Consider the following 16026-nt stretch of genomic DNA (forward strand, 5'->3'; position numbering starts at 1 on the left):
GGTTGATAAAGACCCCCAAAACTTTATTGATGAGATGTGGAAAATTCTGAAAGCTATGCATGCTACGGAAATTGAGGGGGTTGAGTTGGTGTCTTATCAACTCAAGGATGTGGTAAACATTTGGTATAACCAATGGGAACAAGGTAGAGGTGAGGATGCTGAACCTGCTAGGTGAGATGAATTTGAGGGAGCCTTTCTTGACCACTTCTTTCCCCGAGAATTGAGGGAAGCAAAGGTGGAGGAGTTTGTAAATCTGAAGCAGGAAGGCATGAAAGTTAAGGAGTATGGCCTGAAGTTCATCCAGCTGTCCAGGTATTCTCCAGAAATGATCCCAGATACGAGGTCAAAGATGAGGAAGTTCGTCTCCGGATTAGGGAGGCATGTGAAGAAGGAGTGCAAAGCAGCATTGTTAATCTCGGATATGGATATTTCTAGATTAATGGTGTATGCTCAATAGGTGGAGGAGGAGAAAAGAAAAGACAGAGAAGAGCACCTGAGCAAGAAGGTAAAATCAGCGGGCCAGGAGAGCGAACTGAGGAATAGCAAGGGCAACAGGTCCTTCTTCCAGAGGAGGCCTTCCAACTATGCCTCATCTACCGCCAGTGCATCTATACCGCAGAACAGGTATGATCGGCAGAGTCAAGCCCCAGGATTTTCAATCTCAGGCTAGTGTAAGTCAAGGTTCGAGGGGGAAACCACCATGCGGCAAGTGTGGTAGGCTCTACTTGGGATAATGCAGAGAGGAAAGGGTTGGTTGTTATAAATGCGGCCAAATGGACCATTTTCAGAGGGAGTGTCCAACCGGGGGAAATAGAGTCCAGCATTCTGCCACCGCACCACCGGCTAAAGGTAATCAGAGGGGCACTACTTCAGGCACCAGCGGAGGTACAAACCGTTTATATGCCATGGGTAGTCACTAAGATTAAGAGAACTCTCCAAACATCGTGACGAGTATGATTCAAGTCTCTTCCCTTGATTGCTATGTTTTGATGGATCCGGGTGCCACCTTATCCTTTGTGACTCCTTACGTGACTAGTAAATTCAATAAAATTCCCGAATGTCTTCTTGAGCCTTTCAGTGTAGCTATTCCTATCAGTGATTCTGTCTTAGCTGAGAGAGTCTATAAAGATTGCACCGTGTCAATTCATCACAGGGATACCTTGGCTGACTTGGTTGAGTTAGACATGGTTGATTTCGATGTGATCCTTGGCATGGACTGGCTTTATGTCTGTTATTCCTCCATTGATTGTAGGACTCAGGTTGTCACATTCAAATTCTCGAATGAGGCTGTCATAGAGTGGAAGGGTAGTCCTGTTGTGCCTAAGGGTAAGTTTATTTCCTACCTTAGGGCCAGGAAGCTAATCTATAAAGGGTGCATTTATCACCTTATTCGAATGAAAGATGATAGTATTGAGTCTCCATCCCTTGAGTCGGTTCCGATTGTCAATGAGTTTCGGGACGTCTTTCCTGAAGATCTGCCTGGAGTCCCTCCTAATAGGGAGATCGACGTTGGGATTGATGTTCTTCTTGATACCCAGCCTATCTCAATGCCTCCCTATAGAATGGCTCCAGCCGAGTTGAAAGAGTTGAAGGAGCAGATGAAGGACTTGCTAGATAAGGGATTCATTAGGCCGAGCGTCTCACCATGGGGTGCTCCGGTCCTATTCGTGCAAAAGAAAGATGGGACCCTTAGAATGTGTGTTGACTACAGGCAGCTGAACAAGGTCACCATAAAGAACAAATACCCTCTCCCCAGAATAGATGATTTATTTGGTCAACTTCAGGGGGCCACTTGCTTCTTAAAAATAGACTTGAGATTCGGCTATCATCAGTTGAAGGTGAGGGAATGTGATATCCCGAAGACCGCTTTTCGAACTCGTTATGGACACTTTAAATTTTTGGTCATGTCCTTTGGGTTGACAAATGCCCCCGCAGCTTTTATGGATCTCATGAACCGAGTGTTTAAACCATATCTTAATATGTTTGTGATTGTATTCATAGATGATATTCTGGTCTACTCCAAGAATGAAGAGGAGCACGCCTATCATCTTAGAGTCGTTTTACAAACTTTGAGGGACCAGGTATTGTATGCAAAGTTCTCCAAATGTGAATTTTGGCTTGCATCAGTGGCCTTCCTAGGCCACATTGTATCTGGAGATGGAATTTAGGTTGACGCTCAGAAGATTGAAGTGGTGAAGAATTGGCCCAGACCCACATCCCCGACAGAGATAAGAAGCTTCTTGGATTTAGCCGGCTATTATCGAAGGTTTGTAGAGGGATTCTCATCCATATCATCACCATTGACGAAGCTGACCCAAAAGAAGACTAAGTTCTAATGGTTCGATGCTTGTGAGGAGAGTTTCAGGAAATTAAAGACCAAGCTAACCACTGCTCCTGTCCTGACCTTGCCCGATGGAACAGAGGGCTTTGTGGTCTACTGTGATGCATCAGAATTGGTTTGGGTTGTGTGTTGATGCAAAAGGGGAAGGTGATAGCCTATGCTTCAAGACAACTTAAGGTTCATGAGAGGAATTACCCAACTCATGACCTTGAACTGACAGCTGTGGTGTTTGCGCTTAAAATTTGGCGCCACTACTTGTATGGAGTGCATGTTGATGTATTCACCAATCACAAGAGCTACTCAAGGACTACGATATGAGCATCCTCTACCATCCAGGTAAAGCTAATGTTGTTGTTGATGCTCTTAGCAGGTTGTCTATGGGTAGCACTGCCCATGTAGAGGAGGGAAGGAGGGATTTGGCAAAGGAGGTACATAGATTAGCCCAATTGGGAGTTCGTCTGGAAGAGAATGATGAAGGCAGAGTTACTGTTCAGGATGGGTCTACATCCTCACTTGTGGTAGAGGTAAAGGAGAAGCAAGACCAAGATCTCGTCCTCCTAAAATTGAAGGAAGTTGTTCACAAACAGGGGGTGATGGTTTTCACCAAAGGGGGAGATGGTGTGTTGAGGTACCAAGACAAATTGTGTGTACCTGATGTCGATGATGTTCGGGGAAGGATTATGGCTGAAGCACATAGCTCTAGATACTCTATTCATCCGGGCTCCACAAAGATGTATCATGACTTGAGGGAAATCTATTGGTGGAGTGGGATGAAGAGAGATATTGCAGAATTTGTTTCCAAGTGTCCAAATTGCCAACAGGTGAAAGTTGAGCATCAAAGGCCATGTGGTTTAGCCCAAAACATAGAAATTCCAGAATGGAAGTGGGAGATGATCAACATGGACTTTATTACAAGCTTGCCGAGGTCCCGAAAGCAACACGATTCCATTTGGGTGATTGTGGATAGAATGACAAAATCAGCCCACTTCTTGGCAGTTAAGACTATTGACACCGCAGAAGATTATGCAAAGTTGTACATACAGGAGATCGTCAGATTGCATGGGTTCCCTTTGTCTATCATCTCAGACAGAGGAGCCCAATTCACTTCCCAATTTTGAAAATCCTTTCAGAAGGGATTAGGTTCGAAGGTGAACTTGAGTACAGCCTTTCATCCCCAGACAGATGGACAAGCAGAGCGCACCATCTAGACATTGGAAGACATGTTGAGGGCATGTGTGCTTGACTTCAAGGGAAATTGGGAGGAACACTTACCTCTCATAGAGTTTGCATATAACAATAGCTATCATGCAAGCATTCAAATGGCTCCTTATGAAGCTTTGTATGGGAGGAGGTGTAGATCACCGATTGGATGGTTTGAGGTTGGTGAAGTTGAGTTGATTGGGCCTGATTTTGTTCACCAAGCCACGGAGAAGGTGAGAGTTATTCAAGATAGGTTAAAGACAGCCCAAAGCCGCCAGAAATCTTACACCAATGTGAGGAGGAGAGTTTTAGAGTTTGAGGTGAGTGATTGGGTATACTTAAAAGTGTCACCCATGAAGGGCGTCATGAGGTTTGGAAAGAAGGGGAAGCTTAGTCCTCGATATATTGGTCCTTACCAAATTGCGAGGCAGATTGGGAGTGTCGCCTATGAGTTGGAGTTACCCTCGTAGCTATCCTCTATTCATCTGGTGTTCCACATTTCGATGTTGAAAAAGTACTTTGGCGATCCCTCATTGGTAGTCCCCGTTGATAGTATTGGAGTTAAGGATAGCTTATCCTACGAAGAGGTTCCGGTCCAAATTCTTGATCGCCAAATCCGCAAATTGAGGAACAAAGAGATCGCCTCAATTAAAGTCCAGTGGAGAAATCAATTTGTTGAGGAAGCCACATGGGAGGCGGAGGAAGACATGAAATCTAAATATCCACATCTATTCGTGCCTACCGAGGAGAATGTTGAAGGTAATGTCCATATCCTTGACTTGAATTCATTTGTGCATTTTGAGTTTTGATTGATAATTGTTTGAGAATTTGATTAGTTGAATGACTGAAATTTTGACTGTGATTTGAACCCCGAGTCCATTCTTGGTTGCTCGTCATTCGAGGACGAATGATCCCAAGGGGGAGATAATGTAACACCCCTCAAAATGTTCCCTAAGATTCGGACCTTTCTTGTACATGTGTAGGGTCAATTGTATTTATTTTCAAAGCATGTGCTTGAGTTAATACGAGTCCCTGAGAAATTGAAGAGTGTTGGAGGTAATGTGGGGTCACAGAGGACCCCTAGGACCAAATCAAATCCAAAGGATTCGTCGTGGCTAAGTTTGAGGAGGAGTTCGCTTGAGGGGTTGACTTCTAACGACCTTATCTTTTGAAAGACGACAATCTGGGTAGACCACGACCCGTCAAATTAAAGGTCGTCGAGTCTTCTTTCCAACTCCACCAAGAATGTAACTTTTGGAGTTCGGAGTCAAAAGATATGGCGGTCCTAAGGTGAACTAGCACAGCAGGGGTTTTCAGGCCTAGGTTGCAATTGCTGGAAAACTAGGCTTGGCGTTGCAGTGTGGCGACGCTCCACTATCGTGCCAGAAACATGCCTCAGTAGTTTGGGCTCTGGCGCGGCGCGCCACTAAAAGGCGTGCAAGGTTTTTTGAGCCAATTTCCAGAACCCAGAAAATATTGGCCTTGGTGCTGTAAGGGCACGACGCGCCACTACCGCGCCAAGAATGTGCCTCAGTAGTTTGGTCCTTGGTGCGACGCGCCACTAACCGATGTGCAGGTTTTTAGGCGTAATCGGCCTGGCGCTGCAATGGCGCGATGTGCCACTATCGCGCCAGGTGCATTTTTGCCTGTTTTTCAGAACTCTTGGGAAGGAGCAATTTGGGAATTGTCCCAAATTATATATGTATCACCCTAGACTATTTTGGGATCATTTTATTTCAGCCCCCACTCTCTCTCTAGAAAAGTCCTAGGAGTTCCTCTCTCTCTCTTCTTCTTCTCCTCTATTTCTAACAAGAAGAGTTTCAAGAGCTTCAAAATTTGAGTCCTCCATTGAAGACCCAACATCAAGGTTTTCTTCAAGTCTTCACTAAGGTATGTAAGGCTATCCAAAACATGGGTTGAGTCCACCCATGTGCCCTCTTGCTTTGAGGTTAGATGTCCATGAAAAATGGAGTTTCTTGGTATGGTTTATGTTTGAATGAGTTTTGTCCCCTATTTATTTGATGTTATATGTGTTGATGTTGTTGAGATAAGGAGTTCCTAAAACCTTCATGTTAGTATGAGTTGATGGAGATGACTTCTTATTATGTTTTGTTGACCTCTTTAACCATGTGATTATGTTGCTTAAGTTAATTTCCTTAAATGTGTTCTTCTACTTGAATTGTTGAGCTAAAGTCATAGAGTTGTGATGAGTCTTGAGGAGAGGTCATAGATGCTTATCTAAATGAGGCTTGATTGAGTTAATTGGAGGATAGAATTGACGAGTGGACGAGGTCCTAAATGGAACTTGCCATTATGACTTAATTGAGTTGAAATGAGAATAGAGTTGACGAGTTGGCAATGTCCCACATGAAACTAGTCGTGAGGGCTTGTTTGAGATGATTGGAGGGAGTCTTATGAGCATGGAGTCATGGGAGGAGTATCAAGCACCGAAGCGGGTAAGAGTATAGTCCATACTCGAACCCCAGAAACTACGCCGCCAACGTAGGTAGGGATGGAACCGTTAAAGTCGGATGCTTCTCATGGGATCGAACCGTTAAAGTCGGATGTTTCCCATTTTATTGTCTTGAAATGATAGGACTTGACTAATCGATGGCATCCATGATTAGGGAGGCGTTCATGCCGTGGAAAGGTATGGATGGACGGGGCAACAACGTCTGATTGTTGTACTATCACCGGCTCATAGGTGATGGTTGTCGGATAAGAGAAACTCCCATTTAGGTCTTGATAGTGTTCTGAGTCAGTTGAGTTGAGTGGTTTATGAGTTAGTCCCGTCTAAACTATTCTTGTTAGACTTAGGGCATTTGAGTGAGTTGTCCTGTATATATATATATATATATATATATATGAGTTGAGGTCCTGAGTTGATATTGATGTTTTCTTGATGTTTGTTTCATCCGGCCATTTTACATACTCGTACATTCCATGTACTGACGCCATTTGGCCTGCATCATTTTATGATGCAGCGACAGGTACTAGAGATCATCAACCGGCGTTCCGTTGAAGATCCACATACACTCCCAGCTAGTTGGTGAGTCCTCCCAGCTTCCGGAGGATCTTGAGCTCCTTGCATAGTATCGTTTTGTCTCTGTATTTTGATTGTTGGTAGCCATGGGCTTGTCATTGGCACCTTCCAGACTTTGATAGAGGCTTCATAGACTAGAGTGTGGGGATGTTGGACTGTTATTTTGAGGAGTCTTACTATACTTATTTTGTTGAGTTAAACATGTTTGGCCTTCGGCCCCCATATTGTAAATAGCATGTTATAATTGAGCCTTCCTTTGAATGTATATGACGGAATGATTGAGCTAGGTGGTTCGCTTGAAGATCAGAAATGGCTTTCAAGTGCCGGTCACGTCTAGGGTACCCTTCCGGGGCTTGACATATCCTCTCGCTCTCATCTACTGTCTACGGCAAAATTTCACCGCAAAGACAAGCAAGACCACGACGCCGCTTCCACCACTTCTCGTTCCGTCCTCCTCTACTCGCAACGTTTCATTAATCAAAACTCTGGTGAACCAAACAACATTGATAGCAGCAAATACGACTCTGGTGGAGCCAACCATCACAACGACCAGAAGGTGACAGCTAGTGAACGCCAACGAAGACTAAAGACTGAGATTTCGGCACGTCAAAGACAGATCTGGAAAGATCCGTCTAGGTTTATTTTCTCATTTTTTTAATTTCTCATTTCTGTCTATTGATTTTCCAATATGTTCTTTTGATGCATGTTTACTCTTGTTGTGAATTTTGGCTAAAACATGAATTTCTTTAAGGTTTCAGATCTTTGGTTCACTGATTCTTTATGTTAATGTGCTAAATCCACACTTTATGTCTAAATTGGCTTTGAATCTTCTTTGATTATTTCTGTTAATTTTGGTATGTGCTTCACTGATTTTGGCGTTATTAAACTATTGTTATAAAATTGATTATCCATATCATAGCTTATTTTTGGGTTGTTGATTGAAATACAGGAACTCAAAGTCTTAAACTTCTAGAATAGCTGAACAAAGTGATAAGGTGATAGGTGAAAGTGAGGCTTCAAATGCAGCAAGTCATGCTATACTTAACCGATACACCGCCCGATAACCGTCCTATAAATGCTAATCCGATACTGAACCAACCGATATCTTATAGGTTGGCTAGCGGATTAGTACTTTTAAAAGCCGATAACCGTTAAGCCAAACCATTAAGCATAATAATCTGTCCGATCCGCCCGATAAGCAGCCCTATTTAAGAATGGGCTGGCTTTAAAAGAAGAAAAAACCTTGGCTGGAGTCGAGCTCACAGTGTTGAGTTGGAAGTCTCACCTTCAAACAAAAGCACCCAAACACATCTTGAGAATAAAAGTGCACAATTAAGTATATGAACCTTTTTTAGTCTATCTATACATATATAAAAAAAAAAAAAAATGTTACCGGGTGTACGTACATCCTCATTGGACCACGTAGGTCCGCCTCTGATTATACTACAAGAAGTAGAGATAGAGAATGAAACATAGCTCAATGATACTACTTTCATGCAAGCTAATGTTTAGTATTATACAAGCAATCTAGAGGTATATGATTAGATACTGTAGGTTCTGAGTTGAGACATAATGTACCGACTATTTTCCCCAAAATATGATTCACTTGTCAGTGTGTAACATCCTACTAATGTCTGTTAATGTACAGTTAAAGTGAGTAACATCCTACTAATGTCTGTTATTGTACAGTTAAAATAATACTCACTATGTACATCCAAAAACATAAAAAAAAAAGGACATAAACCATGAAGTTTAAACATTAGTGATTGACAATGGTTCTTGTTAATTACTTGTTCATCTAGCAGAAGGGGTAAGTGAGTTTCTGGATACGTCGGGGCTTTCTACATCCAGGAAGCTTGTTAAGAGTGTCTTTCTGGAAGATTGTGCCTTCGAACTTCCTGAAGAAGACAATTTATCAATCCCCTTTTCGATCTTGATTGCATCCTGTATGGCTGATAGAATTTCATGCATTCTTGGCCTGGATGTGCCATGCCTTTCCACACATTGTATTGCAACTTCTGCTATTCTCCATACTGACTCAACTTTGACATGTCCTACTAGTGCAGGATCCATGATACTTATCACGTCTCCTTTGCGAATCAATGATCTTGCCTGCAAAATATTGTTGGTCAGATCTGTTGAAGCATAATATAATTAACTTAAAGAGTGCTCTATCTAACAACTTAACAATTAAGATGAGTGGATCACATGCTTCAACATGATTGTGATCAGCAGATTGTATTCAATTTATTTCAGTTTTTCTAATTAGCAACTTCATAACACACCAACATTTTATTGGCATGCATACTACTGCTCATCCAGAACTTGATAGAGTATCTTACGCTTCTGTCCAGAGAAAAGAACCATGGTTTTCATCTTTCCATTTTTTATTTCAGACAGACAGAAGTTTATGTGTGGTAATCACCATGATACCAACATTTGAAATCATTGACTTCTCTTAATTTCAATTCCTGAATCCTTTATATATTACTACAATAACTATCCACCCTGAAAATTTATATTCCCTGATCAGCTTCTTATTGATTTCTTTTGCTTTGCTGCACTTTGTACCTAGCTATGCCCCTTTATCCTAGTTCACAACCTAATAGTTCTACTAGCTGGCTTGGCTTTGATACTTATTCTGATTTTTGTAGAAGAGATATCTGATTTTTTTATATGCATTATGAACACGTGATGCTGGTGGATGATATATACAACAACAACTATTCCTCAATTTCAAACAAGTTGCGGTCCGATATATGAATCCTCAATTGCCATGTTTCCCCGCTTAAGCTCAACTTATGTTATCATCCCTGAAATGTATAGAAAGAGCTATGATAAACTTTACCCAGTGAACAATGCTCCATTCAGCACCATATTCCTCAGTAGAAAAAGGCTTTCTTCCCGAGATCAATTCCAAAAGGACAACCCCAAAACTATACACATCACTTTTTTCTGTCAATTGCTGATTTGCATAGTACCTGTTGGAAATGGAGAAACATGAGGACCAAGAATGAAAATCACTAGCAAAATATTCAATCTCATGATAGATTATGGCCTACTCAGGATCAAGGTAGCCAACAGTTCCTCGTGCCACGCTTGAGACATGTGTTAAATCTTCTTCAGCTTGCCTTGATAGTCCAAAATCCGATACTTTTGCTCGCATATTTATATCTAAGAGAATGTTGCTAGTTTTCACATCTCGATGAATGATAGAGGGGTTGCATCCAGTATGTAAGTACTCAAGGCCTACGAGGAAGCTCAAAAATATTATTTTGTGATTCGGGGCTAACTAAGAAAAACATACTTCTAAGTTCTTGACAATGCAAAATTTCTGCAACCTTTAGCTGCATCTTCTGCAATGTTAAGACGTGCTAGCCAGTCCAAATGCTTTTTATCAGTGGATTCTGTCCACAAAATTGGGGTGTGATAAATTCAGTTCAAGGAGGAAATAATGCAGAAAAACATATAGCAATTATAGTATACATAAAGGTGCAGACCAGTTATATGATCTCTCAAAGTTCCATTATGCATGTATTCATAGACAAGCATACGTTGTTGGTCATCCTCATAGTATCCGATCAATGGAACCAAGTTTCTGTGATGGATCCTTGACAAGAGAGCCACCTGCAAGTATGTTATTTAACTAGTGGTATAAATTTCCAACCAAAAGAAATATCTTATGAAGTTGTGAATTGTCTAATTTGTACAGGAATGATCGAATCGATCGATAAGTTTTGAGTACTTTAATGGAGAAAAAATGTTACTTTACTTTTTTAGTTGTTCTTATAGGCATCTTCCAGCATATAGTTATATATTTCACATCCGCTGACTCTATTGTAATTCATATTTGTGCATTTCTCGATGAAAATGGCTTTATCCATATGTGAAATTATGGTAGTCTGCTTTCTCAGCTCCTTGACATTTACAGCATTTAAGTATCAAATACATAAGGAATGGATTTTCTTTTGAGTTTAAATGAGGTAAGTTCGAAACAATGAAACAAGCAGCATTGTTTATGCTCATCCAACTTAAGCTTATGTTTGTGATTTATGATGAGTCACAAAGTGTAGATTATAGCGAAACAAGCACCATGAATAATTTGTTTAGGTATGTCATATATTTATGAAGTCTGACTGATGATCAGAGCTTAAAAGAAAATCTCATAGTCCTTATTACCACAGCTGTGTCAGCTGCTATTATTTGGGCTTAAAGCTAATTAGCAGCTTAATAAGTTACTCCAGATAGAAGATTAACATGTTTTATGTCATTGAGATGGTACCAAAAGTATAGAAACCTTAATATACCTCTGTAGCAAACTGTTTGGTTCCATGACTTGATGAATCTGCCATAGTTTTGACAGCAACTTCTTTCCCATCCCTAAGTCTTCCATAGTAAACAGGTCCAAAACTTCCCTTCCCAATTTTCGTTGAAAAATTTTCAGTTGCTTCTTCTATCACGGATAGTGGGATATAGTATGCCACTCCTTCATCCATTAAGGATCCACCTCTTGCAATTGAACAAGCTGTTGGGGGTTTAGCGCTTGTGCGCATAGATTCACCTGGGAGTTATAGATGGAATGATTTGTACGAAAAGATGTTGGAGCAATGGAATTAAAAGTTAAGAAGACAGTTTAGTGGTTGTTTCACCTTTTTGATGAGATACTTTTGTTCTGAAGTGGCACAAAAAGAATATACTGATGGCAAATAGAACCAATATAATCACTAGTCCTCCAATTGAAGCTCCTAGTATCACTTTGGAACGTGTACTATGGTTTGACTCGGGTCTTAGATTAGGATTTCCTTCATACCTGTGAGAAAGGGAACACATTTTCAAGTGAATTCATTTCCTGATTGTAACAGATCTTCCATCAGTACACACACATCCATGTTTATGTGGTACTGCTGAAGGGTACAAGAAAATTTCTCTTTCCCTAACTATGCTCAAAGATAAATGTAAATGTTATTTCCTAGTTCTCACTTTCAAGAATTGATGAAAATTCATGAAATTTATTTTCTCTCTTCCTAGCATAATGTGACATAAAAATTGCTGTGTATATCTAAATCCTAGATCACTGACATAACCTTTGTTTATGATATAGATATCCAAACTAAGGAATATAATCACTCTATAGTAAAATAGCTACTTTGATCTAGTTGCTGACATATTCTTATGGTATTCTGGGTACAACAATCCAGTACAGAATTAAAGGTATGCTTACTTGAAAGTTACTTTTCCTGTTAATAAAGATGACGGTATTTCTCCAGTTAGGCTGTTATTCTGGACATCTCTGCCACAAAGAAACAAAATTTCTAAGATTGATACAAGGTGTTCCATGACAGCAAAAAATATAAAGAAGACTACCAACTATCCATCTTGGATACTTAAAATTTGGAGTAACCAAATTATGAAGCGTTGTACGCTAAATCAAGTTAAGGTTTTGTTATCCTGATCACAACATACAGTTCTAATAAGCTTGGTAAACCTCCAAGGTATGAAGGTATTGGACCAGTCAAGTTGTTGTTCTCAAGATGTCTGCATGTTGACAAAATACAAAAATCTAATTAAAAGGAAAAAAACAGAACAGAAAAAGATATACTTGTTAAAGTGGAGCCACTAGTAAAGATCTTACATAATTCTCAAATTAACAAGATTGCTCAAGTCAGGGATTGTTCCGGTCAGGGAGTTTCCATCCAACCACCTATAGTGTAGAAAATATGAGGAACTGAAATAGTAAGATTAAAATTTGACTTGTTTTATAAGCAGACTTACAACTCTGTCAGTCCTTCCATATGTTGTAGCTCGCGAGGAATTTCACCCTTAATATTCTTGCCTGACATTGTTCTGATGAAATCAAAGTAAAATATCAAATTGATTAGGACCATTTCTGTCTAATGCTGTGTAAAAGTTTTATCATCTCTTCTCTGTATCTCACTGTCGGATTATAGCAGGACAGTGGTTAGTAGTAGTTGCAAATAATGTCCTTATGTTTTCGTCCTGTGACTAGCATCATATCCATATCTCATATAGTAGCAATATAACTCACATTTTTGTGATTCTTGGTGGACTAGTTGTGCTGCAAGTCACCCATTCCCATTGTGTAGGTACACAAGGATCACCGTCTTCATCTGTCCAATCACTTCCCAATGACATGGAGCGGAAGGCGTTGAGAGTACTCACTTACAAGTAGAATCTTTAAATAAATTAGCTATATTTGGTAAAATTATGTGTAGAAGTAAAACAATTACCATAGATGGATAGAGATAAATAACTAGACTAAGCATAAAATGGTCATTGTACCATCTTGTTCATCCGTCTTTGTAGCAATTTGCACATATCTACATATTTCCATTGCACTTAGTAGTGGACCTCGAGTTGAGTCAGGAGTCTTCACAAAGGAGAATGACAGTATAAAATCCAATGTTATGTTCATGTAGCTAGGCTCATACAAAGTATAACTTCCATTTGCATTCTCTGCTATATTCACCACAGCATTGCTGTAGTCGGGAACGTAAGGGTGCTCCATTTTAAACTTCCTGGTCTCATTCATCCCTAAGTCTTCAATCTCAGCAAAGTATGCAAAAGCTCGTGCATTCGCTGGAAAGTCATCAAGATTCAGCCTATAGCTGAGCATTCCTTTAGTCCCAACTACTGCAGTCTGCATTACTTTAATGGGTGGGTATTCTCTTGTGTTTGTATCTATGTACTTTGTTGTATTGATTCTTTCTGTGCCTGCAGCCACATCTACTAGAAAGTTTGGCCTTTTTTTTAGATCCGAATCCCATATACGGTCATAGGGATCATCAGGATACCTGTGAGACAGATCTATTCTTGTTATGATCTTGTGAGAGCTGAAAAAATCTTAACTTATGGTTTATCTGCTTTTGTATCACCTCACAAACAGCAACAACTACGCCTCATTCCCAAGCAAGCTACGCTATATGAATCCTCACTGATCATTGTCTCTCCATTTAAGTGCATATTAGACCAATATTACAATTAAAAAAATAAGATACTGTAAGTTCGCTATATTTTCTATTGGCATATAAATTACTAACAGGACTAAAAGACTCTTAGAAAACGTAGGATCCAAAGAGAACGTTCAAACATGACTAAAGCATATTCCCAAAATTTAATATACCTTATAGGTTCCTTGCTTTGAGCTCCAAAATCTACTCTTGCTGCCACTTTTAAATAAAAGTTATCTTCATAGTCCGTGGCATACATTGACAAGTTTAGAGGTCTCAGCTCAAGAGTAGATATGAAAGGGGACTCTGTTGTTGCACAACACAAGCACACGTCGATAGAGTTTGAAGGTGCTCTTATGATCATTTCGCTCACATATATCCTTGAAGATTCTGAAATGGTTATAGTTCCCCACTTAGTTGCATCCAAGTAGAGCTGAAATTTGGGGTATGTTCCCTCTGCTGCAGGACTTCCATATAAGAATGTTGCTCGGACAAGATAACGCCTTCTCTCCTTGGTGTTTAAAGTATAACAGTATTTGTTGCTGTCCGCTGGAAAGTCTCTGCGCCTTTGATATTGTTGTGAGTTTACATTTGCATTCACTACCACAACTGGTTTCCCATGCCCCATGATTCCAGCATCCGAAGTCCATACTAATCCTGTACTCGTGTCCGTATAATTGTTTGCACTTCCACAGTCTATACTTACAAACTCTGCATAATTAAACCTTCATTTCATGAACAAGATGCCATTCATTTATCTTTTCCTAATGAAAATCAAGTCAGTTGTAACTATGCCTCAATCCCAAGCGAGTTGGATCGGCTACATGAATCCTCACTGACCATATCCCTCTATTTCAGCTCATCTCTCTCTTTTTTTTTTACCCCTCCCTAGGAGCTCCCACCCCTTTTTGCTCCCTTGGTGACTCAAACCCACAAACCTTAGGGGTCGTTTGGTAGCTGCTTAGAGTTATGCAGGTATTAGTAATACATGGATTAATTGCGAAGAATCTATGTAGTATTATTTTATACACGGTTCAGTTATTCATGTATTACTTTTTCCACATTCTATCCTGAATAAAATAACACATAGATTTTTTCGTAACTTATATATGTATTTGTTATGCAGATTTATAAATTGTAAACCAATCATCGTGATAATTTTATACATAAATAATTTACCTGCTGACCAGCTACCAAATATGGTATTACTTATGCAATATTTAATACCTCTCAATTTCAAATCAGCTACCAAACGACCCCAGAGTTGTTGGTGAAGGGTGTTTACCAAGCAACTCTCTCTTGTCATTTAAGCTCATCTCCAACCAATATTACACCGAATAAAAACCAAAAAGAAGAAACACTAGAAGTTCACTATTTTCTACTGGCATATAAATCTTTGACAGGATTAAAAGTTTCCTAGAGTACATAGTACCTAAAGTAAATGTATTAACATGACTAAAATCTATTCTCAACTAATAATAGGTATGGTCTATATATATAAAATCCCTTTATCTTGACCTAATGAAAATCAAGTAGGAAATTTCTAGATGTGGCATATATGTGTTTTATTCTATTGAAATTCAGGTTATTTGAAGCCAAGATTGATTTTTTATTTCAAGATTATGTGGTATAGTGAAGGTAAAGATGTAAAGAGGACATACCTGTAACTTGACACACAATTGCTGGAGTGAAGCAAAGAAGTATAACAAAGGATTGTAAAAGAAAACCCATGGAAGATGAAGAAGAAGATAAGCTGTGTTCTGTTTGATAAACTTGTAGTATAATATTTTAGTATTTAGTGAAGTTCACGACTCCCTAAAAGTGGATCTTAATTGATCTTTCTTGGATTACCTTTAACTTTATTGTTATTGAGGAGTTTTGTGTAATGTTCACTCACATTCCTATGTTGTTTTTCTTTTGAATATTTTGAAATCTGCTTTTTCCAAAGGTAGAAGGAATTCAACTTCATCTTTCAGCTTCAACTTTTTCACTTTGCTTTGGGAAAGAATATTTAGTAATGTTGACACTTCACACCACTGCAAAGTGGAAAGCAAGTAAAACAATATTTGTCCATTTTTATTTATTTCATTTTTTTTCTCTGTTTTAAATTTTGTTTCTTCTTTTCTAGTTGATTTGACCAAATCTCTAATATAAAGGCATAATAATACATAAATATCCTTTAATTTGGTCTCAAATAGCTTTTATGTCGTTCAATTTTGAATATACATATATAACTACTTAAATTTGAATAAGAGTACAATACACGTGAATTATCATATAGAATACATATATTATTTATTCAGTTTTATATAAATTTAATTTTTTATTTAGGTATATTTAAAATTAAAAAATATAAATATCAATTAAACCCCATGAGCGCATTTACATATTATGAATAATTTAAATATGCAAGAATTCCTTTTAAATAGTGCGAAAATCACAAGCTCACTGTTTTTGCATGTGGGGTCCAATCC

At 39.2% G+C, this 16026-nt stretch overlaps 1 protein-coding gene across 2 annotated transcripts; it reads right to left on the minus strand.

Moving 5' to 3' along the window:
- Nucleotides 1-8074: 8074 nt before the first annotated feature.
- On the minus strand, nt 8075-15553 carry LOC129880430 (probable LRR receptor-like serine/threonine-protein kinase At1g67720). Of its 2 annotated transcripts, XM_055954462.1 has the most exons (15): nt 15214-15552; nt 13726-14263; nt 12885-13396; nt 12631-12763; nt 12357-12428; nt 12217-12285; nt 12048-12119; nt 11806-11874; nt 11234-11394; nt 10892-11145; nt 10085-10211; nt 9926-9991; nt 9647-9833; nt 9433-9565; nt 8075-8696 (listed from the first exon to the last, which is right to left on the minus strand). In XM_055954462.1, the coding sequence occupies exons 1-15, from the start codon at nt 15281-15283 to the stop codon at nt 8379-8381; spliced, it is 2781 nt and encodes a 926-aa protein (XP_055810437.1). In that variant the 5' UTR covers nt 15284-15552; the 3' UTR covers nt 8075-8378. The 2 variants fall into 2 exon arrangements, with proteins under 2 accessions (XP_055810437.1, XP_055810439.1); XM_055954464.1 differs by lacking the exon at nt 12048-12119 and having other exon boundaries at nt 15214-15553.
- Between the last annotated feature and the right edge of the window lie 473 nt (nt 15554-16026).

This window comes from Solanum dulcamara, chromosome 2, assembly GCF_947179165.1.
Source record: "Solanum dulcamara chromosome 2, daSolDulc1.2, whole genome shotgun sequence".
In the NCBI taxonomy this organism is placed as follows: Eukaryota; Viridiplantae; Streptophyta; class Magnoliopsida; order Solanales; family Solanaceae; genus Solanum; species Solanum dulcamara.

What these genes read in the sequence shown, in the direction of transcription:
- LOC129880430 (XM_055954462.1), bottom strand. Translation starts at nt 15,283, where the DNA reads ATGGGTTTTCTTTTACAATCCTTTGTTATACTTCTTTGCTTCACTCCA. An exon ending in CCAAACAGTTTGCTACAGAG is followed by an intron (nt 10,212 to 10,891) that starts GTATATTAAGGT and finishes ACATACTTGCAG; the next exon opens with GTGGCTCTCTTGTCAAGGAT. An exon ending in AATGGAGCATTGTTCACTGG is followed by an intron (nt 8,697 to 9,432) that starts GTAAAGTTTATC and finishes AATATTTTGCAG; the next exon opens with GCAAGATCATTGATTCGCAA.